The sequence below is a fragment of the Trifolium pratense genome, linkage group LG2, assembly GCF_020283565.1.
Source record: "Trifolium pratense cultivar HEN17-A07 linkage group LG2, ARS_RC_1.1, whole genome shotgun sequence".
NCBI classification, from domain to species: Eukaryota; Viridiplantae; Streptophyta; class Magnoliopsida; order Fabales; family Fabaceae; genus Trifolium; species Trifolium pratense.
In genome coordinates, this window is record NC_060060.1 from 29,037,209 (window position 1) to 29,062,210 (window position 25,002).

The following is a 25,002-nucleotide window of genomic DNA, read 5'->3' on the forward strand; positions in this document are numbered from 1 at the left end:
AAAAATGCACCATTCTCTTATTACTTTGAATTTGAAAGATATCATCTAAAATATTTTTTACTTTTATTTAATTATTTTCTAGTACACCGTCAATGTGTAAATAACATATTGAATAAAAAAATGAAATATTAAAATGAACATCTTAAATTCCTGCTTATTGTTTTGTTGCATTTTTTTTCTTCAAGTAACCTATTAGTTAAAAATTTATAGTTATGGATTTCAACATCGGTCTTGCATATAAGATGCAATATCTATATCAATTGAATTATCCTTGCGTAGACTCTTTTTAAATTCATATTGATGGAATATATCAATGCAGAGTACATATCTAAAATTGATAAAAATACAAATGATGAATATGCAAATAAACTCGCAACATCCATGTTAATAACATAAAATGACAAATTGCATAAGACTACAAATATATATGACTGTATTAAGTGTCCAGAAAAATAATTCTTCAACCTGACATAACATATATTTTTTTATAGATTAAATTTTCGGGAAACTTGGCCAAATATAACATATATATTTTTTATTACAATGAGGGTCAAGTCTGAAGAGAAAAAAAACATCGAAATCAATCGATGAATCAAAATTCATATAACACCACCTATTAACAAATGTCTAATTTACGTTGGACAACAACCAAAATAGACAATGACGCCATAAAAGGAACTTCCGTTATAGGCGAGACCATCAACACACTTATTACACTTATTTGCTCCCCCGTAAGAGTGTTTCACCACAACCTTCCAATATTGGTTCATCCAACAACGAATCAAATACTCATTAGTCAATCTCACATTACAATATTTAGTATGATAGGTAGTGACAACAAAAAATCCACATTAACATACACCTCTCTAAAACCCAAATTTTTTGCATATTTCAACTCTTCTGACACCCCTCAAAGTTTAGCCGAGTAAGCACAACACCTCCCAGCACCTTATACAAAACCTCCTACCGATAAAATTAATACTTATAGACGAAATGATCGCAATTTTGTCTAAAAAAAAAATGGTTCACATAATAATATAAGACACATAATATTAAAAATGATCCATTCCATAGATAACAAGTGCATATTCATCACTTGTGTGTTGTACAAGTCTTACAATTTTTTTGTTTACGTTCAAGTGTTTCTTTTTGTCAAACAACATACTGATTAAACCCACGTTATTTCCATATATAACAAATGCATACTCATCACTTGTAAGTTGTACAAGTCTTGCATATTTTTTTAACATTCGAGTCTTTCTTTTTGTCAAACAACATACCGATTAAACCCACATACTTTAATTGTATATACGTTTTTTAACATTCGAGTCTTTCTTTTTGTCAAACAACATACCGATTAAACCCACATACTTTAATTGTGTATACGTGAAAAATCTAATTCGAACCAAACTCCTTAATAACTACTCTGGTAACTATCAACTGAACTATATAATAATTCTCAATTTTCTTTTCTTATACATTCAACATATATTTATTAGATTATAATATATATGACTCAATTGATTATTATATAATTTAATTGCGCACATATATATATATATATATATATATATATATATATATATATATAGGGGTTTTCTAACTTAGACCCTAGTTAGGTCTAAGTTAGCAAGGTGCACCTTTTCAATTGGACCAAAATACCCATTCTTTTTAATTAATTAACCAAAATACCCTTTAATAGACGTGGATCCAGTGTCGCGCGCGTACCGAAGGACCATGGTTACAGACCGTTCATTTCCATCAGACAGCCAAGATCTGATCTCATCAAGACTGTCTGATCAATCAGACAGCCCAGATCATCCTGATCCATCAGATTCCAGCGCGTGCGCCACACTGGATTACACCCTGGAGAGAGAAAAATTTGCTTTTTAAAAGTAGGACACGTGTCACACAATGGTTGGCTGGACGTGATTTTTGTTCATTTAATACTTTGAACTCAATTATTTCGTTGTAAATTATTTTTTTATTTTTTTATTTTTATACCAAAATTCATAATTTTTTTTTTCTACAAATAGAGACTTGGTTCGTTTGATTTGGACACCGAAAAAAAAATGCAATTTTTCACTACCTTAATCTCATTTTTTGTCTACTAAATACGTTACTTGTGTGTTGTAATTTAACACGCACCACTCAACCAACTCACTGAAACCATTATACCAGGAAAATAGTAGATAATATTCTGGAACTTTTGGTATATTTTATGAAATTTTTGGAGCTTTGAAACTATTTTTAGTTAATTAAATGAGATAAAACGGTAATTAAAAACTAATGTTTGCTTCTGAAACCATTTTACTGGTAGAATGGTTGCACATAGTTGTATTCTGAAACCATTTTACTGGTAGAATGGTTTCAATGAGTAATTTATTAATTGTGTTTGCTTCTGAAACCATTTATCTGGTACAATGGTTTCAGAGAGTTGTAATCTGAAACCACTTTGCTGGTAGAATGGTTTCAGTAAGTTGATTATTAGTTATTTGCTTCTGAAACCATTTAGCTTGTAGAATGGTTGCACATAGTTGTACTCTGAAACTATTTTACTGGTAGAATGGTTTCAGTGAGTAATTTATTAATTGTGTTTGCTTCTGAAACCATTTATCTGGTACAATGGTTTCAGAGAGTTGTAATCTGAAACCATTTTGCTGGTAGAATGGTTTCAGTGAGTTGATGTAAGGTAGTGAAAAATGAGATTAAGGTAGTGAAAAATTGGGTTTTTTTTTTCTGTGTCCAAATCAAACGAACCAAGTCTCTATTTGTAGAGAAAAAAAAATTATGAATTTTGGTATAAAAAAAAAAAATTAATTTACAACGAAATAATTGAGTTCAAAGTATTAAATGGAAAAAAATCACGCCCAGCCAATCAGACAGCGACACGTGTCCTGCTTTTAAAAAGTAGATTCTTCTCTCTCCAGGGTGTAATCCAGTGTGGTGCACGCGCTGGAATCTGATGGATTCGGATGATCTGGGCTGTCTGATTGATCAGACAGTCTTGATGAGATCAGATCTTGGCTGTCTGATGGAAATCAACGGCCTGTAACCATGGTCCTGCGGTACGCGCGCGACACTGGATCCGCGTCCATTGATGGTAGTTTGTTTAATTAATTAAAAAGAATGGGTATTTTGGTCCAACTGAAAAGGTGCATCTTGCTAACTTAGACCCAACTGAGTCTAAGTTAGCAGCCCCCATATATATATATATATATATATATATATGGGATTTGCTATAACACACCCACCCATTTTTATGAAGGTGTGCATTAGCAACGTACACCTTAGGGTGTATTTAATCACTTTTCAGTTATTAGTTGCTAAAACACACCTTCTAAAAAATCAGTGGGTGTATTCTAACAAATGCTTATAGGAGTTGCTAACGTACACCCACTTATTTTTTAGAAGGAGTGTTTTAGCAACATGCACCTCAAGGTGTATGTTACTACTTTTTAGTTATGACTTGTTAATACACACCTTCTAAAAAACAAGTGGGTGTACGTTAGCAAAACCCTATATATATATATATTTTTGTTGACTTAAGTTTAATTGAATATATGTCAATATGAAAAGTAAATTCTAACAACTAACTACCATTTTGTCAAAACAAAAAGAAAAAAAAACTATCTACCGTATCCCTCAAAATAAACTTTCCAATATTTTTCTTACAATCAAATTATTCCTTATATTATATTATACAAACATGCACAAATATAATCATTTTATACCAAAATGGAAATTTCTACCTAAATTCCTTATAATCATTTGAGTCAATTTTTTTGTCATTAATTAACATTATAATTTAAAATACCAAAAAAACAATAATTAGAAAATCATTGGAATGTTATAAAACAGAGAGATAAATATTAGAAAAACCTTGACAAAAAAAAAAAAATAGAAAACCTGAAATGGAAAATTCGAAAATGACTCATCAGTAATCCAACTCCTACTAGTAGTAGCACAGTTGTTGTTTGTTGTAGCAGCCATCAGTACCACCACCGCAGTAAACGGCGTCGTATAGAGACACAAATTACGTGTTGATTCAGCATAACCGCGCGCGCATTTTAACAACTTGAATCACAAGCCAATAATCGTAAAGTGCACACGTTATTAACATGCGCACATTATTACGTACCCCAAACCCTATTTAAACCTAACTTGACACAATCCACCACAATCGACTTTGTCATCTTTTTCTTTCTCTCTCTAAAAACAACAAACAATAAAAAGTCGCATCACGAACCTTCTCAGAAACCTTCATTGATTCTTCACGAACCTGTGCATCACGTTACTCTCTCCTTTATCGTTCTCTTCGGAGAATGCGATTCAACGCGTTACTTTTCGATTTCGTCAATCGGTGCTTGAGGTTTTTGTTTTTCGAGCATAAAAAAGCGAATTAGGGTTTTGAATTTTGATTTAGCTTTTTAGGTTTCTTGATGACCATGGCGGATGATGGATTTCAATTACCACTGTTTGGTGACGATGGAGATGAATCTGATGATGAAAAGCTTGCAATGGATATCGAATCGTTTCTTAGCGTTCTTGATGAAGATTGTGTTCCTTCTGAGGTATGGCTACATCATGGTCTTGTGCTTGCTTTTCAGTTCTAGAATTTTCTAAATGCTGTGATGTCACTGGAGGTGGTTACTTACTATAATTCGGATTGGGTTGTGGAATTCAAATATTCAGCTTCGGTGGTTAATAGTTATTGCATTTTTTATGAAATTTTACTGATTGTATAGGTTGATGCGATTTGTAATGTTAACTGTTTTTTTGTTGAAATTCTACTGTTTCACCGGTCCAAACATCCCAATGAAGTAATTATAGTTGAAATAAAGGGATTTTTACTATATTTGATGAAGGGGGGGAATTGTGTATATATCTATTTTATACATTGTTAAGGTAATTCATTATGGTTTTTACAACTTTGGAAGTTTCGGCCACATTAATTCATGTCAAGGCATGTAGATACTGTTTCAAGCCGTTTAGTTAGTTTAGTAGTAAAAAGCAAAAACCAAGTGCAATTGTTTTATGAGGAAATTTGTGAACTTATTTAAGTTATGCTTTGTTTGAGATTTGAATGGTTGTCAATCTAATCAACGATTTCTGGTAAAAATAGGAGGAAGGTCGAGAGTTTTAGAATCCCCATCCAAAAGGCCATCTTTGATATTTAAATTACTGCTGCTGGTTTGTATTTTTTCATCTTTGCACCATTTACATGAAGAATTTGTTGTATTTTTCATGCACCTTAGGTCTTTAGTTCCTTATTGTACTTTAGAAGGATTATTGATATTTTTTTACAATTGTATGCGGTGCTGTGTCACTCATAATTTTTAGTTAAATTTTGGAGGTGCTGAATCGGTAGGCAGTGTTGATTATCTTTCAGGAAAGAGCTTAATGTTTTGCATGGAGGCCGAGAAGTCACATATTATGTTACTTTATGTCCTTCTTAGAAAATATACCATTTCTATTGTCTTTCTTTATATTTTTGTTTGGATACATCTTAAAGGATCTCAATTTGATTGCCCAAATTCATGTGAATCTCACCAATTATAATAATTTTATGGATATAATGCTGCAGAGTAGTCACGAGGATTCTTCATTGAAAGATGTTTCACCTGGTGAATCTGGGATCCATGATAATTTTTTACTTCAAAATGGTATGTAAACTTCCGTGGCCTTTTTTATGGTCATTTATTCTTGTCCTTCTTGGTTGTAATGGTTCTGTCCAAATTGAGGAATAGGAATTTTCTTGAGCTTATTTTTTCTTTCTGAATTTTGTATGTGTAATACGTAGTTGCTAATATTTTAGAGTAGATTGTTATTGCCTAGGCTCTCAAGTGTTTGAATAATCACTTTTTTCTAGATTTTACTCCCTCTAGTCCTTAATATAAGTACTTTAGTAGGTTCAGTCACAGGCTGTTCTGCCATTCAAAAAAAAAGTCACAGGCTGTTCTAAATTCTGCTAAGATGAGTAAATTTCTGGGACCCATGGCTCAATTCATTTATCTGATTCTGCAGGGAATTCAGTGTTTGACTCCGAATATGAAAACCACAGACCTTCATCACAGACCTGCTCTTCCCCAAATGCTTTTGCTGGTGGTTACAGGGACTCGTTCACCGTTGTTGAAAGTGATGAAACTTGCTATACAGAAAGGGCAGGAGTTTCTGAACGGGAGACGCCTTCTTACATTGTGGACACAAGTTTTGGCGAGGCAAATTCAAATACTGCAACTGTTTCTAGAGATAATTTGAACCCGAGTCTGTGGAAGGGTGACAATAAGAGCCAAATCAATCATGTGGGAGATGATGTAGAATCTGAACGTATGCAAAATCTCCACTGCGTTTTTATTAGATCAAAGATATTGACATTTCCTTCATTCTTTCAAAGTTTACTTCATATCTTTGTCATTTCTGATGCTTGGGCGCTACCCTGATTTTTTTTTCCTGCTTGCAGATGCTTCATATAGCTCTATCATTGAGAATGCTGATGGAACTCTTGAAGATTATGAAACAGCTTTGAAAGACATTATTGGAGTTTCTAGGCAGCTGGAAAATGACTCCTGTACATCTTTTGAAATGCCGTTTATGGATGCCGACAGATCTACACATTTTGGAACTAAAACTGATTCAACAATTTGTCAAGGTTCCGATGTTCCTAGTGATTTTAGTGGCCACTATCCTTCTTTGAATTGTTACCAGGGTATAGATGTTAAACTTGCTATTACTGACAGTTCTGGTTATTTGCCTAATCGTGTTTGTCCTGAATTCTGGAAAAATGAAGAGACAATGAGTAACACGATGGTTGAAAAAATGGAGTTCTTAACTGATAATACAAATATGATTGGCGGCATGCATTTGAGCACTATTGGTCGGATCCCTTTTCACGATACTCAATTTATGCCGGTAGATAATGAATATCCTTCATTTTTTCCTGGTAATGTTATATTTGAAGACAGTGAATCAGTGCAACAATCATCTTGTGCTCCATATATTTCAAGAGAATGCCAGTCATTTAATGTCAAAGCTGAAGCAGATGAAATGGTTATGCCTTACCAAAATAATTTTCAGAATGACAATGCTGGTCTAGAGGTGAAACAATTACCCGGTATTTTCCCTATCAATGGATGTCATAATTATGATTTTTTCAAGAGCGAGGATAGTGATACAATCGTAACAACTGAGAATGCCAATTATTATCAAGATTTTATTGATGATGAAACTGCTATCAAATTTCCAGGAAACATTGGAAATTTAAATTTCAGATCCTTAAGCAAATCTCTATCTGTTGCCCGGCCATCGATTACCAACGGGAATCAATATAATTGTGGTATGAGTGAACTAGATAGTAAGCTGAGTGAATATAAAAGTATTGATTTGCAACTTTCCAAAAGAAGTACTGAGGGATCCAATGACGAAGATGACTGCGATGTTTGCATTATTGAAGACATCAGTCATCCTGCACCTACAAGTCGGTCTGTCGAAGTCAAGAATTCCCTTCATATGTCACAATCTTCTAGATTTGATTATACCCAATCTTATATGGCGGGAGGCACAAGACCAAAGGCACGTGACGAGCAGTACATATTACGAGTTGCATTGCAGGTTGGCACTTTACTTTGGCAATTGCTATAGTATTTTTCTCACATGCACAACTTATTTGCCCCCTATTTTTGTTCATGATGTCAAATCATTTTGTTGTTATTGATAATTTGTTATCGGACTCGGAGGAATATGAATTGATAGAATTAGGTGGAGGATCTAATGTTTTGTGTATGGTTTAAAACATCGTTCTCTCATTTGCTTTGTGATCTATTGTTTATATGTCTTGTGTACGATGTGTCCTTTTTTGGGGGTGGGTGGGGTCTTAAAAGAATTCAGATGTGTTGTTGGTTCTCCTCCATTCTGGCTAACTTTAAACTTATTAGCATGCCTTATTAGCACGGTTTGTCAGGCATTTTATAATATATTTGTTTACCATGTCCTATGTGTCTGAAACTAGAGTGAACTAACTTCTATGGTTGATTGCAGGATCTATCTCAGCCAAAGTCAGAAGTAAGTCCACCAGATGGACTACTGGCAGTTCCTCTTTTACGTCACCAGGTTATATTACAAGTTCAATCTTTTAAATATTTTTTTAAAATGTTGTTATAGGTGCATTTAGGTCTCATAACTGTAGAGCTGCTTTCAAATTTCAACAAATTGGAATGTGAATTTTATGGTCTGGATCTGAAATTGTTCCTTCAAAACGGGTCGGGTTATAATCAAAACCCAAAATTGATCTTCACTTTAAAACAAAAACCCGCGAATTGAAGCTTGTTCTCACCTTCATCGAACAAAAACCCTTAAGCATTTTTCACCTTCAACGTCGGCGCCGTCGTTTACCTTCTCCGGCCATGACAATTATTTCTCCTCCCACTTTCGTTCACCTCTCCTCTCTGAACCCTATTTTTCATTCTGACCCTGTTTTTTCGTTCACATCTCCTTCACTTTCCTTCACTCTGTTTTTTCACCACTCTTTTTTTCATTCTTTTTTCAACTCTGACTGTAATGGCCTTAGTTGTTTTCAAATTTTGGAATGATGCTTATGAAATATTAATTAACTAGGTTTAATATTGTGATACATTAATTAACTAAGGTTAATGTTGTGATTTGTAAGTTATTTTGTTCATGTATTATAATTTTTATGTGTTTGTGTTTATATGTATATATGTGAAGTTACAATTTTACCAATGATTTAGACACCTTTGTTTTTGAAGATAGGAAAGTTGAAAGGTGGCGTCAGCTTAAATATCAATCTTAGTTTCAATGATTATTTTATCTGATAACAAATTGTTTTCCAATTTTATTAAATTAAGGCGCTTTTCCCCCCGAGAAGAAATTGAATATTGTTGCATCATCAGATATTTGCTTTCCTATTCAAGTTATATATTGTTGGTTGATGGCACAAAGACTGGTGTGAATTTTTTGATGTGTTATTATGGCCCCCATCCCCTAATTTTTCTTTTGATTTCCCGATGATTTGTTTACTCTGTATCTTTGGGTCATCCAACTGATAGTTGTTATTTCAGAGAATTGCTCTATCATGGATGGTTCAGAAGGAAACATCAAGTTTATACTGTTCTGGAGGAATTCTTGCAGATGATCAGGTCAGTGTTCTGTTGTTATTCTGGGATGGTTATTAGCTGTCAGGCAAGTATGTGATTTCCTTGTGAATTGATTTAAGCTTTTCTCTTGCAGGGTCTTGGGAAAACAGTGTCAACTATTGCTTTAATACTAAAGGAAATGCCTCCATTGCTTAAGACGTGCGCTAATGCTCAAAAAAGTGTATTAGAAACCTTGGATTTGGATGATGACCCACTTCCTGAGAATGGTGTAGTGAAGATGGAATCTGATGTGTGTCAATCTAATAGAAATGCAAAGGGTAGACCATCTGCGGGAACCCTTGTTGTTTGTCCAACTAGTGTCCTGCGACAGTGGGCTGATGAGCTGCATAATAAGGTAACCTGCAAAGCAAATCTCTCTGTGCTTGTGTACCATGGAAGCAGTCGAACCAAAGATCCTTATGAGCTTGCCAAGTATGATGTTGTTTTGACAACCTATTCAATTGTTAGCATGGAGGTCCCCAAGCAGCCTCTGGTTGACAAAGATGATGGAGAAAAAGGAATTTATGAAGATCACGCCGTTCCAAGTAGGAAAAGGAAATGCCCTACTAGTTCTAAAACCAGCAAGAAGGCTTTGGACAGCATGATGCTTGAGGCTGCTGCACGTCCTCTTGCAAAAGTAGCCTGGTTTAGAGTTGTCCTGGATGAGGCCCAAAGTATAAAGAATCACAGAACTCAAGTTGCAAGGGCCTGTTGGGGTCTTCGAGCTAAGCGCAGATGGTGCTTGTCAGGGACTCCAATCCAGAATTCCATTGATGATCTCTACAGTTACTTTAGATTTCTTAGATATGATCCTTATGCCGTGTACACATCTTTCTGTTCTACGATCAAGATTCCTATCAGCAGAAATCCATCAAAAGGGTATAGAAAGCTACAAGCTGTCTTAAAGACAATCATGTTACGCCGGACAAAAGGTAATACATGCATGCAAGAATTTTAGATCATCACATCAGTTATTTATTATCTGAGTTTGTCATCTCTCCGACAACATAATCATTTTTGTTTTGTGATGTCTATTACCTCCTTAACTATACAATTTGGAACACATTTTTATAATAGATTTATATTCTTTTTCTGCATGTTAGCAATTTGATTATGCAATAATTCATTCAATTGAGTGACTGTCACTAGCATTATTTAGATTGAAATTTGTTTGTGACCTTGCAAGTGTGTTCATTTGCTGTAGGCACACTTCTTGATGGGGAACCTATTATATCTTTGCCACCTAAATCTGTGGAGTTGAAAAAAGTGGAATTTTCACAGGAGGAACGTGATTTCTATTCCAAGCTGGAGGCTGATTCACGTGCACAGTTTCAGGTATGATCTATCCTTAATCCTTTGAAAGGTTTAGAAAAATTAGGTTACTCAATCTCTGTTTATTTTCACAGCAAGAGGATTGCTGCTTGTATCTTATTTGCATAGAAACCCTTATTGAGTTTCTGTTTCTGCATGCATATTATAGGAGTATGCTGATGCTGGTACTGTGAAGCAAAACTATGTCAACATTTTATTGATGCTTTTGCGACTTAGACAAGCTTGCGATCACCCTCTGCTTGTCAAGCCTTACAATTCTACTACTCTCTGGAAATCCTCTGTTGAGACGGCAATGAAGCTTCCTCAGGAAAAACAGTTATTTCTTTTAAAATGTTTAGAGGCTTCCCTGGCCCTCTGCGGTATCTGTAATGTATGTCTTCCCATGTTTTTATATATTTATTTATTTATTTATAAAATATACGAGTTGATGTGACTGCTAGGGTACATGCATTAGATTCAGTGTTGCACCGACATTTTTTATGTTGAGAAAAATATAATTTTTAGATGAAAGGTTAAATAAAGATGATATGATTTAAGGTAGTCTTATGCCACTCATCACTAAAATCAATACTTAAGCTGATTGATCTTATGCTTCTGTTTATTCTAATACCACAGCTATACAATGACTCTTGCGACTTAAAATTTGGGAGCACTACAAATGACAACCCAAATATCTTTCTTAACTAGTTGTATTCTTTTTCATTTTGCTTATATAATGATTGAAAAAGGTGGAAGAAATTCAAAGGGGACTAAAAATGAGGGATACATGTTTTCATTCTCTTTGCTATTCAAGATAGATAGAAAGGTGGAATGAGTTTTTTTTTCTTTCTTCAAAACCTCTTGCTTTGTGGAAGTTGAAGTTATGAGAAATTTTACTAAGTATATATTCTATAAATTAATACATCATCATGGTTGACCATATCTCTTGCCGAATTGTATTTTGGTAGTTTGTTTTCTCTGCTTTAACATTATTATCACATGGTTCTATGCAGGACGCTCCCGAAGAAGCTGTTGTTTCAGTCTGTGGTCATGTTTTCTGTAACCAGTGTATTTGTGAACATCTAACTGGTGAGGACAATCAGTGTCCTGCTACAAACTGCAAAACTCGACTTAGCATGTCTTCAGTGTTCCCCAAAGCTACGCTGAACAGTTCTTTAGCTAATCAGGCCTGTGATCATTTGCCTGGTTACTCTGGTTCTGTGGTTGAGGATTCTGAACATTGTTCTCAGACTCAACCGTGCGATTCTTCAAAAATAAAAGCTGCACTTGAGGTTTTGCAGTCATTGTCTAAGCCACAAGGCCATAATTCCCCAAAAACATCTGTGCAGAGCACTTCTAGGGAAAGTACTGATTGCAGCTCCACTTCTGCCGATAATGGAAAATCCTTTAGTGATTTTCCCGAGAAGAAAAGCTCTAATGATTCAGTTGGTTCTCCAGGAGAGAAAGCTATAGTGTTTTCGCAGTGGACGGGGATGCTAGATTTACTTGAAGCTTGTCTTAAGAATTCTTCAATTCAGTATAGAAGACTTGATGGAACAATGTCTGTCATGTCAAGAGATAAAGCTGTTAAAGATTTTAACACACTACCTGAGGTTTGTAAAAGTCGTATCGATAATAATATCAATAACTGAAGTTCTAGATTTTTCATGTCATGAGTATTGTGAGCGAGCCAACCTCACCTAGAAAAGACTTTATTTGTAGTATTAGTATTCAGAATGAGATACTTTAAATGATAATATATGGTCCTATTTGTGTCTCGAATAAGTATATATTTTGGCCTGTTGTCTTTCAGGTATCAGTTATGATAATGTCTTTGAAGGCTGCTAGTCTTGGTCTGAATATGGTGGCAGCTTGCCACGTTCTCATGTTAGATCTATGGTGGAATCCTACAACTGAAGATCAAGCCATAGACAGAGCGCATCGAATTGGACAGACTCGTCCGGTTACAGTTTTGCGGTTGACTGTCAAAGATACAGTTGAAGACCGTATTTTAGCTCTGCAGGTATTTTTCTTGGTTCCATGTAAGCTGCTATTTTCATTGTCGTCATGGAAATGTGTTTCATATTTTGAAGTTTTACATCTCTAAAATTTTAAATTATTTAGTAGCAGATGTATGAATCTTTTGATATGGTAGGTTTTTGAAGTAGCAATTTTTTATGAAACAAATTAACAATTTCTTTAAAGTAACGTGTTGTTGAAGATTATTATTTTTATACTGATAGGTAACCAAAAATATAAAAGGTAAAAATAGGAATTCAACTGTATTAAAATATGGAAAATCAGGTCTTGATATGCTTACTATCAGGCAATTCAACAAGCCTATTTTCTCCCAAGTCCCAACTGATTTCTAGTCTGCCTCTTCTCTCCCTGCTGCCTTACACATACTTCCACCACCTCTACCAGCTAGGTAGTTAGTCATGATATTCTCTCTCTTCCAATTCTGCTCGGGGTCACACCTCATATACCTTAGTAATCTTGGGCCTAAGGTGTGCTGCGTGTGCATCATGGTGCTCATACATGAAATTTGTGAAAAATTAAAATTGCAATCATGAATAACATTTAGTAGTATTTAAGAGGGAATATAGAATTTGGCCAATTATACTTGTAATTTCATTACAAAACTCTTAAATTTTGTGCGGTTGCACAATATATTTTCTAGTGTTTATCTATAAATAAATGATGCTTCCATGCCTCTTTAAGTATAGGTTATATTTGTTTACGTTGCCTGCACATTTGTGCATGTTCTTGTTTTTCAAAAATATTTGCGTATTTACAATATTGATGGTTGCTAATGCTTAAAAATACGATCTTATATATTTGCAGCAAAAAAAGCGACAGATGGTTGCATCTGCATTTGGAGAGGATGGAAATGGTGATCGTCAAACTCGTCTTACAGTGGATGATTTAAAATACTTGTTCATGATGTGATTAGGCATACATAGAAATATAATTTTAATTTTTTAAAATGGTAATTTTTTCCCTGGGAGCTGGCGTCATTGTAGGTTGCTTTTTTGGTGACAGCAGAAGAAACAGTAAAATTTTCTAACATGGCCTATTTGACACTTGACTTGAAGATTATGTGAATTGTGGTTATAGTTTAGAGTGAGATGATTCATTCTTACTTTTTGGAGTTTTGGTTTAGTCTTTGATATTTGTATAGGTTAGAGAGCAGTAGCATAGACAGCAACATAGAAATTCTTGTTCTTATTGTAAATAATATATGAAGTAGATGATATTTTTTTCTCTTTCTATTCTTGCTCTATTTGGTTTCTTTGGTTTTTGTATACAATGTTAGATTATTACAACTGTGCGGTAGGTCTGGCGGCTGGTGGTTTTGCCATTTTTTTTTTGGTTTACAATGAGCTGGAGATCGAACCCATGACCTATAACGTACTACCCAAACCCCTCACCACTAGACCAAACCTAGTGGCTTGTGGTTTTGCCATTTTAAAGGGATCTTTGTTTGTATTAAAGTGCAGTTTAATTATTGTTTGTTTAAAATCTCTAATTAGTTATGAACAAAAAAAATCTCTAATTGGTTGATGTAAAATAATCCATGAATTGAATGTGATATAATAGCTTGTTAACTTATTGAATTGAAACTATGAAAGCCAAACAAAGTTTATTCACAATTAACTAGTATACTAATTCATTCATCTTGCCAATTGAAAAGGGTTAACTAATCGACTATTAAGTTGTTTTAAATTTCAGATGTAGTATAGTAGGTGTTTCATCGTTTTTATAACTTGAACGTGTAAATCACAAGCTCGAGCTTGATATTTAGCAATTAGCATTCATGTAGCAAGTGGATCAAAGTATTATTTCCTTGTCTAAATTTTTATTATGAATAATAAAATAAACGGGTCTCACTAAATTATGCAGACTTCAAAAAAAAAAAATTATCGAAAACTATTTGAATATTAGTAACAAATTAGAGTGTGTTACCTAGAATATTGCTAGCACTACTCTTATATAAATTTTTACTAAATAGTAGTGCTCATAGATACATACAAACTTATTTTTTCTTAATACAAATGAGGGCTGGAGCTCGGACTAAATTTCAACATGATGAGGTAAAAACACTTGCAATGTCATTCTTTAGTGAATTAACTTCTAAAGGAGACGGAAAATGAAAAAAAAAAATCAAAATCTAAATTAAGAGAATAGAACAACACTTGTTTGGTCCTTCAAAAAAAAAAAAACACTTGTTTGGTCACACTTTTAAATTTCAAATAAATATCTTTTAGATACACGCACACTCAGACTCTTAAATACACAATTTAATTAATTTCAAGAATATACACAATTTTGATCATTTCTAGAATATACATTATTTAATTAATTTATCTTTATCTTTTTTCACTTATGTGTGTGACCAAATTATTATTATTTGAAATTGTAACCAAATAAGTGTTGTTCAAGCAAACGAGCTAAATTAACTGTCAATGTTGGCAGCTGAATACGTATGAGAAAACTTGATCTTTCAAGAGCTTCCCAGAAGATCTTTGATGCTATTTATCATATGAGAAAGAAATTGGCAAGGTAAAAGTATTCAATACATAAAATTTGGATGAATTAACAGGGTTCTATTGGGAAAAAAAATTAGGAAGATCATTATAAAAAAAAGAAGAAAAAAAGATAAAAGGATTATATTATATTGGCGGTAATTGGAAAATACATCACATATGGTTCCATGGTCTAGCGGTTAGGACATTGGACTCTGAATCCAGTAACCCGAGTTCAAGTCTCGGTGGAACCTTTTTTTGATTTATTATATAATTTTCATATAATATAGCTCTCTTTACTTTTTGTTCTAACGGTTTTTTTTATTTATTTTTTACATAACTATATTGATATATTTTGTATGTTCTTCTAAAAGGAAAAACAAAAAAGTTGTATCTATAACAATATATAAAGGGGATGAGGGAGTTTGGGCTGATTTTTTTCTTTGGTCCATTTTGCCCTTCACTATCATTTGAAATAGCACTTAACAATACCCTTGATTTTTTTAGTAGCACAAAATTTTTTTTATTAACAAACTCACCATAACATAAGACACATATTTTTTTAATAGCAAAAATCTTTTATTAACAAACACATTATAACATAAAGCATATTATTTTTTTTACATAAGTTAGACACAGGCAGACACGGAACGCGCTTGTCTGGCCCGCTAGTAGTAGATAAAAGAAAAAATATATTCGTATTTTCACTTTCTCTTTTATAAAATTACCAAAAAATATAATCGTTTATTCCACTTTCATTTCTTTTATCCGTCTCTTCTCCTTTTTTATTTATTTATTTATTACCATACAAAGAATTAATGTTGATGCATCAACAAGCTATTAGCTAGTAGCTACCTTCATTATCTTGAATAGTTCTCTCCACCTTAAACATGAGACATGAATACACCGAACAAGCTTGGATTCATGTCAATATTAGAATTTCAAACAACAAAAATGTATAGTGAACAAGAAATAAAAAGGTAAACAAACTATTCAAATGAATTATTTAATTGTTTGCGAGTTTAGAAGCGAAGGAAGAAAAAATAGATAAATCTTTCACATTTTCTGAAAGAGTATTTTGTAGGAAATGATAAATGAATACTTATGATTAATATATTTTGTACTTTAAAAATATTATAACAATATAAATTAAATTTGAAGATTCATATAAACCATCTAAAAATCTCATCCAATACAATTTTTGAGCTCCTCAAAATTTGGAGATTTTATATTGTGAAGAAAAAAAATGAATCCGCAAAACTCTTCACTTAAAAAAACAACATGAAGATTGGATATTTTGTTCTTTATCCATTTGATAGTGATTGACTCAGATTCCTGTGTTATCTAAATCTTAATCTAATCTCCCGTTCAAAAGTGCGCATTATCTTAACATTACTATGGTCGTTAATTTTGTGTAATATAGTTTGAACTTTGAATATTGGGAAGGGACACAAAGAAGTTGATGCCTATCATCAAATCTTGATGTATACTAATCTTACTCTTACTCTTCACCAAATGAAAAATCATGCTTATCGCATACAATATCATGTCTTAGTTAGGTAGCGGATACACCATAAAAACATCTTTTTAGATTTACTTTTTAAGGACAAAATTATTCAATTTTTATTTTTTATTTTTTTTATAACGTCCGCTAGTAAAAATTAAAACGCACGCGTAGGGGTGCGAGAAGAAGGTAGGAGGACAAAAGAAGATCTTGTTTTTTGTTAGTTGAAATGTGTTTTTTGATCTCATTGAATCTTGTCCCAATGCGAAACAATTTTAATTCCTATTATTTTTTGTCTAAAATCTAAACAACCATTTTTGAAAGAGTCATGCATAGCAATGTGGTGTATCCTAGCTCTCTAGATATAATATTTAAGATGATTGATTTTGTCATTCAAAAAGGTTAGCGGCACAACTTGTTATCCATTTGAGTGTAATTATCTTATGTAGATATAATTTAGAACGGAAAAAAGAGAAAGTTGATTACAAAAGGAATAATCTAAAGATGATATTAATCCAATATTCAACTTATTAATAAAGTTGGAATCTAAGTCATTGTTCAACAATCAACTATGATAGTTTCTTCCATTCCTTAATGTTACCCTTATTCAAGTCATAACGCACAAGGTTCGCCACAAAATTACTAGCTCAACCTTTCTACTATGTGATGATGATATTCTTGAAAATAGATAGCTTTTTCATTACATATTAATGAGTGAAACGACCATTTTGGAATATATACCAAAATTCAAATTCCCTTCCCTATATGATATGATATATGTTCATTCATCAACCAGCATGAACATGGTCGTTGGTCAATATGTAGAAAGATATACTACTATACTACATGCACTATGACTTTGTATGGTCTTATCGATTTGACTATGCACATAATAACACTTTGCAACACAATTTTACTTTTAAAAACCTACTAAATTTGGTCTATTGGTTCGAGGTTCAAATAATACGTTAGATGTTCTGAGTTCGATTCTCAATTTTATTATATAAAAAAAAACACACAATTTACTTTTCCTCGGTTGTAACTAAGAGTTTAATTTGATGTTTTAACAGCGGTTAAACTATGAGTTCTATAGTTTAATTTAATTTTTTGGGTACAATTTGTTTGTTTATATGTTTGCTCTCTTTTTTGTGCTCTGTTCTATTAAGTTGGTTTATTTGTGTATTTATGGAATTTTGTGTCTCTATCTGATATTTTATTTTAGTTTACAATAGAGTTAAATCTCTTATCACTAGAATAAATTTAGTGATTATTATTTTTTTTTTAAAATCACAACCAATCATTTTAATAATTTAAAAAATTGGGTTAAATACATTTTTCATCCCTATAAAATTTGCGAATTTTGTTTTCAACCCTATAAAATTTGCGAATTTTGTTTTCAACCCTATAAAATAAAATCACATGTTTTTATTCCCAAAAATTTCTTGTTTTGGTTTTAGTCCTTAATGACCAATTTACTTTCATTTTAATATCAATAGTATTATCATTTTTTGTTCAAGATGCTTGTCTATATTATGTTAAATCTATACAAGTCCATATTACATTCATAAAATATTGAAAACTTGTCAAAATTTTACCCATTAGGGACTAAAAATATTTTTAAAGAGGAAAACATGTGATTTTATTTTATAGGCACCAAAACCAAACTTTACTAATTTTTTTTGGTACATCAAACTTTACTAATTTTATAGGGATGCAAAAAATATTTAACTTCAAAGGCTTGGTCTAGTGGTAAAAAGACATGTCTTGAATCCGAGAGGTTTCGGGTTTGAGCCCCACTAGTGTAATTGGAGGGAGATAAATGTAACTACCTTTGTAAGGGATGTTTGAGTCCTAAGATCTTCTCTCCTTGGACTGGGGCACCATTCCTTCACCTAAATTTTTTATTTGACCAATTTTTTATTTTATTTTATCTATATGACATAAAAAAAACATAAGGGACTTTACATTATATATGTGGAAATTAAAATTTTAAATACTCCATTTATTCACTTTAGGATAATTGTATCATATCCTGTTTCAGTCTAGTGTTTGGTGACACAGTAGAATATGATAATCCTGTAGTTTATCCTATCATGTCTCTCTAGTTAAAATTATTATCCTGAATTTGAGCTGGGTTACCACCATAATAGGATAATTTTTTTTACTGATTTATTCTATAAAATATATTTTAAAATAAAAAAGTGAAAATTAATAAAATACAAATAATAAAATAATTTGATAGTAAATTGATAATAAAATAATTAATTTTTAAATATACATGTGATTTTCTCACAAAGTAATTTTGTAATTTACATAATCTAAAAAAATCAAAATTATACTAAAATTAAAATATTTTAAAGTAAAATAATTATAAAAAAATCGTAAAATATGAATTTTAATTTAAATTTTATAAGAAATTAAATATAATTATTTTGTAATGATATTTTTATTATTTACGTATGAGATATAATATATATTTATTTAGCTTATCTAACATGTATATATCATTGGGTTATTTATTTGATCATGATTCATATAAAAAATTAAACTTTATTATTTGCTCATGTTTTTTTATTTAAAACTATATAAAGTTATTTGATTACTTATTTATATTTTTTATTTATAAAATTCAAAGTATTACAAAATAATTTTAAAAAAATAACAATTGTTTTACAAGGGTAATTTTGTCATTTAAATATTTTATATATCTTATCATATTATTATAAGCAAGTATGTATTAAAAACATAATATAATAGTTATCATGTTTGTTACCCTGTATGCACCAAACACAGGATATGACAACTGAGGATAACTGTTATCCTGCTGATATCATATCTTATCCTATTTTATATCCTATTCTATCACTATCATATCCTGCGCACCAAACGGGTCATAAAATGAAATTTTTAGCTCTAAAAAACATAAGGGATCCATATATCTTTTAATGTACTTTGTTGACAAGAATAATCATTAGAACAAATATAATAGATTCTTAAAGAAGGTCTAGTGGTGTCTTGCAAAAAAAAAGGTTTCTAGTGCTATAATTCTAAATGATAAATTCTTCTTCCTATGGTCATTTTGACCAGGTTCAATTAGTTCTCGGCATATGCTCTCATAAATAATAAATTATAGAATTTTGAGAAAATCATTTGATGGGATTGATTACTATACATCTAAGAAATAAAATGGTGCACCCTTGGTTTTAGTTTAGAACATCATGATAGTAACAGTATAAATACTACTCATCCGTCCCAAAACTTTAGTCCTTTTGAAGTTTTGCACGGAGATTAAGAAATGATAAAAAATATAAGTAAAGTCATTTTTACCCTTACTTTATTAAGAAAAATAAAATATATTTAATTAATCTTTTAACTTTAGTAAGGTACAAATGATAAAGTATAATTAAATGTGCATTGATTTCTTAAAAAAACTAAAATTTTGAGATAAAACTAATAAAATAAAAAGACTAATTTAATACGCCACTCAAAAATTAATTTAATATCGTGTGACTCTACCTATCAACATCAACAACGTAATAACATTCATCATTTATCGGTAAAAAAAAAAAACATTCATCATTTAGTCCTAAATTTTCATCGGACCAATTTTTTAAACACTAACACATTTCACGACCCAAATAAACTCAATGTTCTTTCTGTGGTACAAATATATTATATAACGGAGAAGAAATGAGACGACTCTTAGAATTAGGTCCTCGTCATTTCTTATACACATGACAAATAAATAGTGAAACCCATTATTCTGAAATGTGACAACCTATGATCTACTTGGTAATACCTTAGGACAACCTATGATACATGAATAGTAACAAATATTCCAATGTTTTAAATCAAGTTTAACACAAATAATCTTACCTTTGGTAAACTAAATATATCCTCCGCGCGCAACTGCAGAGACTAATCTTATCGTGGTAACTGAGATCCATTTAAGGGGTTGACCTCTCCCAACGAATGTTTCTCTATACGCACCGACCGGGGATCGAACCCAGAATCAAATGGTTAAGGGACCCAAGTATTTACCACTTATGCTACACTATGTTGATTGAATAATCTTACCTTAGTTTAACATGAATAGTAGCCAATTACATTAAATCTATCCATAAATATATTCATTTGACTACCAACCATACATAAAATTATCCCATTTGGAGGTTCCACTTAATGTTCCATGCTCTAGAAGCTACCTAAATGAGAGACATCATAAGATATGGAATCAAATTTTCTGCTGTAATTGCGTCACACAGTTACAACGGCATGTCAGCCGTCTAATCAAAATCAATGACTAAAATTGATTTACTTTATAAAATTGAGTTGAAATCTTAATTATCCGATCTTAAATCAACGATCGAGATAATTACTGCGTTAAACTATGTCAATATCCTACTACAGTTAATCTCAATCCATATCACATAAAGCCAGTCAAGAAGTGAACATGTTGCCAGCTAGGACTCTCTAATCCTATCTGCTTTTCCAAATTTTCAACTAATGATGGACCATCAAATAGTAATCCTCAATTAGTATAAATAGGCATGTTTGTAGTTCTCTTTGTCCGTCAACCAAATTCCAATTAAGTATAATCAATCCAAAACTTAGTTTTATAATATGAATTATAATATGACATGTTTCTATACTTTTGTTTTATTAGTACTATTTTTATCATCATTGAATCTTGTTTTTTCTTCTAAACATAGAAAATTGAGCTATGTTGGTGATAATGGTGATCTTGTGACTAATTTACCTGGTCAGCCTCCAGTAGATTTCCAGCACTATGCTGGATATGTCACAGTTAATGAAACCAATGGAAGAGCACTGTTTTACTGGTTTTTTGAAGCCATGACCAAACCTGAAGAGAAACCATTGGTTTTATGGCTTAATGGAGGTAAGATCATCATATGTTTTGGTGATAAAATTTTATATATACACTATAAAGCCTTTGTATAAAACTAAGGGATATGTTCGGGAGAATTCGAGTTCGATTCTTGGTGGTAACAATTTTTGGCTAGATTTTTATAACCTTGTGGTTGAACTCTGGATTACCGGGACCCCCTTCCCTTGAGAACCAGGGGACAAATGCCAAAATAAAATAATTGAGTGACAAATTTATGAACAAAGATTGAACTCATTTTGTCTTCTTTTGAAATATAATTTTTTTATAAATGTGTTCAACTCGAATTTCTCATCACGTAAATAAATTAGTATTAATAAGATATATATTTAAAAAATAATAATAAATGTATGTAGTAATTTAAAATGAGACTTTTTGTTTTTTTGACAAAAACCTAAAATGAGACTTATACGTAATGACAATTGTTTTTATAAAAAATGACTCATATTTAGAGACATATGCAACTAGTATAATATGTTCTCTGCTAAGGTGACAATGTTGTTTTTGTCCTTACAGGTCCTGGTTGCTCTTCTGTGGGATATGGAGCAACACAAGAAATTGGCCCATTTTTAGTGGACACTGATGGCAAAGGCATTAAATTTAATAACTTCTCATGGAACAAAGGTATTTGAGGACCACAAAGATATAGTATAATAGTATACTTTGTAGCACAATCCACCTCACTTCTTTTTATGGAAATATATAAAATTGTGATGATTTGTCACTGCCACACATTAGTCCTTCATTATTTGTCCCTATATAGAATTGTTAATTTCATATATAAACAAAAATTGATTTTTTAATTCATCGATGTATTTCTATACTCTTTCAGGTCTCAAACATAAGAAAAATTTATTTTTCAAGTTTATTGAATAATTGATGTATTTGTTCTATATTATCGACCATATACTGATATACATCAATTATTCAATGAATTTGTTTATATTTGAGACCGGACACGGTATAAATTTGATGCGTTGCTTATATATCTAAGAAGTTAAATTTTATTTATATATGAAATCGGAGGGAGTACCGAGTATTGTTGAAATGTAATCATGCAGAAGCAAACATGTTATTCTTGGAATCTCCTATTGGAGTTGGCTTTTCCTACTCAAATACAACTAGTGAATATGCACAATTAGGAGATGACTTCACAGGTCTTTTTACTTTAACCTAAATATCTTGTTTATTTCATAATGATCATTAAATGTTACAAAATACAGTAATTCTATAATTAATTTTAATTGTGCTATATTGACTATTTGAATCAGCTAATGATGCTTACACTTTTCTACATAATTGGTTTATCAAGTATCCATCATATAGAACAAGGGAATTTTACATAGCAGGAGAGAGCTATGCAGGTATCGAAATCGAAATCAGAGTGTGTGACTGTTGTAAATTTCGGAGTACTGAGTTCAATTCCTAATGATAAAAAAAAAATGTCAACATTAGTCCTTTAAATTGATCATCAACATGTTTTTCAGGAAAATATGTACCAGAGCTAGCTGAACTCATCATTGATAGAAACAATAACCCTTCCCTTCATATTGATCTCAAGGGCATTTTGGTATCTTCCTACTTATTTTTAAAAGCTACTTAATTATAAATGAGCACAAAATTAATTATCCTATATATGCTTGTTTGGACAGCTAGGAAACCCTGAAACTTCTTATGCTGAGGATTGGTTAGGAATGGTTGATTATGCTTGGAGTCATGCAGTGATATCCGACGAAACATACAAAAAAATCAGAAGAAGCTGTGAATTTAACAGTAGTGATCCATGGAAAAATAAAGAATGTACTCAAGGAGTGGATGAAGTGCTCAAACAATACAATGAAATTGATATCTATAGTCTTTATACCTCTGTCTGCTTTGCCAGTACAGCACGATCAAATGATCAATCGATGAAAATGACGATGAAGCACTCATCTTTAATGGTTGGTTAATCATGAAAACATTAGTCTTTAATATGTTACTTGTTCCCCAAGCAATCTTATAAACAACTTGTTTTGAATATTTTCAAAACAAACTCCTAAAGATTTCGTGAGGCGGAAAACAGATGTGTGAAATTTTTCACCGTGTGAAATTCTACCAACTTTATTTTTATTTAGTCCCTTTAAAAATTTTCTTCGAACTTTGATCTGATACTTCATTTGTGGATTTGTTTGACTAGATACCAAGGATCATGGGTGGTTATGATCCATGTCTTGATGATTATGCTAAAGCTTTTTACAATAAACCAGATGTTCAGAAGGCCCTTCATGCCAGTGATGGTCACAATCTTAGGAATTGGAGTATTTGCAAGTACATCATATCTATCTATCTATATAAAGTTTGATTAATTAATTAACTTCATTTGTTTATGATGTGAAAAAAAAATGGTAAAATACTATAATAGAATATTTGATTGTCTTTACTCTAATTTAATATTATTTTAATTGTTAATTTAAACCAGCAATGACATATTCACCGGATGGAAACAATCAAAACCTTCTGTTATCCCAATTTACAAGAAGCTTATTTCAGTTGGACTTAGAATTTGGCTTTACAGGTAATTAATTAAATAATTTTTTTAAAAAATAATTTTTACATATGTTAAGAAATAGACGGTGTATTTAGCAAAAGGGTACAAATGTAAAAAATAAAGTATCCCAATTATGTCGACACACCAAAGAAGCCACCTAAGAAACATCCTAATAAATTAAATAAAAATATAAATAAGAAAGATACGAAAAAATTGTGGGGGACTAGACCAAAATTCAAGGTGTGAGAATGTCTCTACTCATTAGAAAAACTAGTACCATTAATAAAAGTTATAATAATCTATAACATATTGTTTGATAATTTTATTATCTCTTCATAATTGATTGTTTCAGTGGAGACACTGATGGTAGAGTGCCAGTGCTATCAACTAGATACAGCTTAAGCATTCTTGATTTGCCTATCACCAAACAATGGAGTCCTTGGTACCATGAAAAGGAGGTAAAATAAATTAATTGAATTTTCAATAATTAAGTGTATATTATATAGATGATTATTTTGCAAGAATTATTGTTGACTTCTAAAAAATTGTTTGTTTTGGGTGTGAATAGGTAAGTGGATGGTATCAAGAATATGAAGGACTTACATTTGCTACATTTAGAGGAGCTGGTCATGCTGTGCCCTGTTTTAAACCTAGCAATTCACTTGCATTCTTCACTTCCTTTCTTCTCGGAGAATCACCACCTTCTACTAGATGAAAAATTATGTGATTTGGAGTGTTAAGATTTTGCAATTAATTACTTGGTAGTACCATCTTATTAAGATATTAAGCAGGAACATACAAATATAGTATATTATATATGATGATATAATAAATAAAAGAGTATCAATGTTTCGGCTTGACCGGTGAAAAATCTTATTTAATCTTCTAATGAAACCTACACACACTTGCATTGTTAATTTTTGTAATAATCTTATTTGAAATATTGTGCTGTGCCAAACACAAAATAGGAATACCTCACGGGAGAGTATAACTTCTTGCGATGATAGACTCAACCACCTAAATGGGATAGTTGCTCACCTAAGATGGATAAAGTCCATTAGAACGAGTCCAACGTA

At 31.8% G+C, this 25,002-nt stretch overlaps 2 protein-coding genes and 1 non-coding gene across 4 annotated transcripts; all 3 read left to right on the forward strand.

The window, feature by feature from the left end:
- The first annotated feature begins 4,101 nt into the window (after positions 1–4,101).
- Positions 4,102–13,735, forward strand: LOC123908962 (helicase-like transcription factor CHR28). Of its 2 annotated transcripts, none has more exons than XM_045959713.1 (12): positions 4,102–4,574; positions 5,588–5,666; positions 6,028–6,330; positions 6,464–7,611; positions 8,038–8,109; positions 9,078–9,155; positions 9,247–10,084; positions 10,357–10,487; positions 10,633–10,854; positions 11,477–12,076; positions 12,277–12,486; positions 13,308–13,735. In XM_045959713.1, exons 1-12 carry the CDS (start codon positions 4,443–4,445, stop codon positions 13,410–13,412), a joined length of 3,918 nt encoding a protein of 1,305 aa, XP_045815669.1. In that variant the 5' UTR covers positions 4,102–4,442; the 3' UTR covers positions 13,413–13,735. The 2 variants fall into 2 exon arrangements, with proteins under 2 accessions (XP_045815669.1, XP_045815670.1); XM_045959714.1 differs by having other exon boundaries at positions 4,184–4,574; positions 5,593–5,666.
- A 1,436-nt stretch (positions 13,736–15,171) lies between these two features.
- Positions 15,172–15,243, forward strand: TRNAQ-CUG. Its single transcript has one exon. It is a non-coding gene; the product is annotated as a tRNA-Gln (tRNA).
- A 5,818-nt stretch (positions 15,244–21,061) lies between these two features.
- Positions 21,062–24,852, forward strand: LOC123908529 (serine carboxypeptidase-like 31). The gene is made up of 10 exons (XM_045959197.1): positions 21,062–21,393; positions 21,916–22,023; positions 22,461–22,556; positions 22,671–22,763; positions 22,887–22,969; positions 23,052–23,339; positions 23,576–23,706; positions 23,858–23,953; positions 24,279–24,384; positions 24,495–24,852. The coding sequence occupies exons 1-10, from the start codon at positions 21,117–21,119 to the stop codon at positions 24,639–24,641; spliced, it is 1,425 nt and encodes a 474-aa protein (XP_045815153.1). The 5' UTR covers positions 21,062–21,116; the 3' UTR covers positions 24,642–24,852.
- Positions 24,853–25,002: the final 150 nt, after the last annotated feature.

Excerpts from the sequence above, each read along its gene's own strand:
- LOC123908962 (XM_045959713.1), top strand. The coding sequence starts at position 4,443 with ATGACCATGGCGGATGATGGATTTCAATTACCACTGTTTGGTGACGAT. Across the intron at positions 9,156-9,246 it reads GAATTCTTGCAGATGATCAG|GGTCTTGGGAAAACAGTGTC; the intron begins GTCAGTGTTCTG and ends TTTCTCTTGCAG. Across the intron at positions 10,855-11,476 it reads CCCTCTGCGGTATCTGTAAT|GACGCTCCCGAAGAAGCTGT; the intron begins GTATGTCTTCCC and ends GGTTCTATGCAG.
- LOC123908529 (XM_045959197.1), top strand. The coding sequence starts at position 21,117 with ATGAATTATAATATGACATGTTTCTATACTTTTGTTTTATTAGTACTA. Across the intron at positions 22,024-22,460 it reads TAACTTCTCATGGAACAAAG|AAGCAAACATGTTATTCTTG; the intron begins GTATTTGAGGAC and ends GTAATCATGCAG. Across the intron at positions 22,557-22,670 it reads ATTAGGAGATGACTTCACAG|CTAATGATGCTTACACTTTT; the intron begins GTCTTTTTACTT and ends TATTTGAATCAG.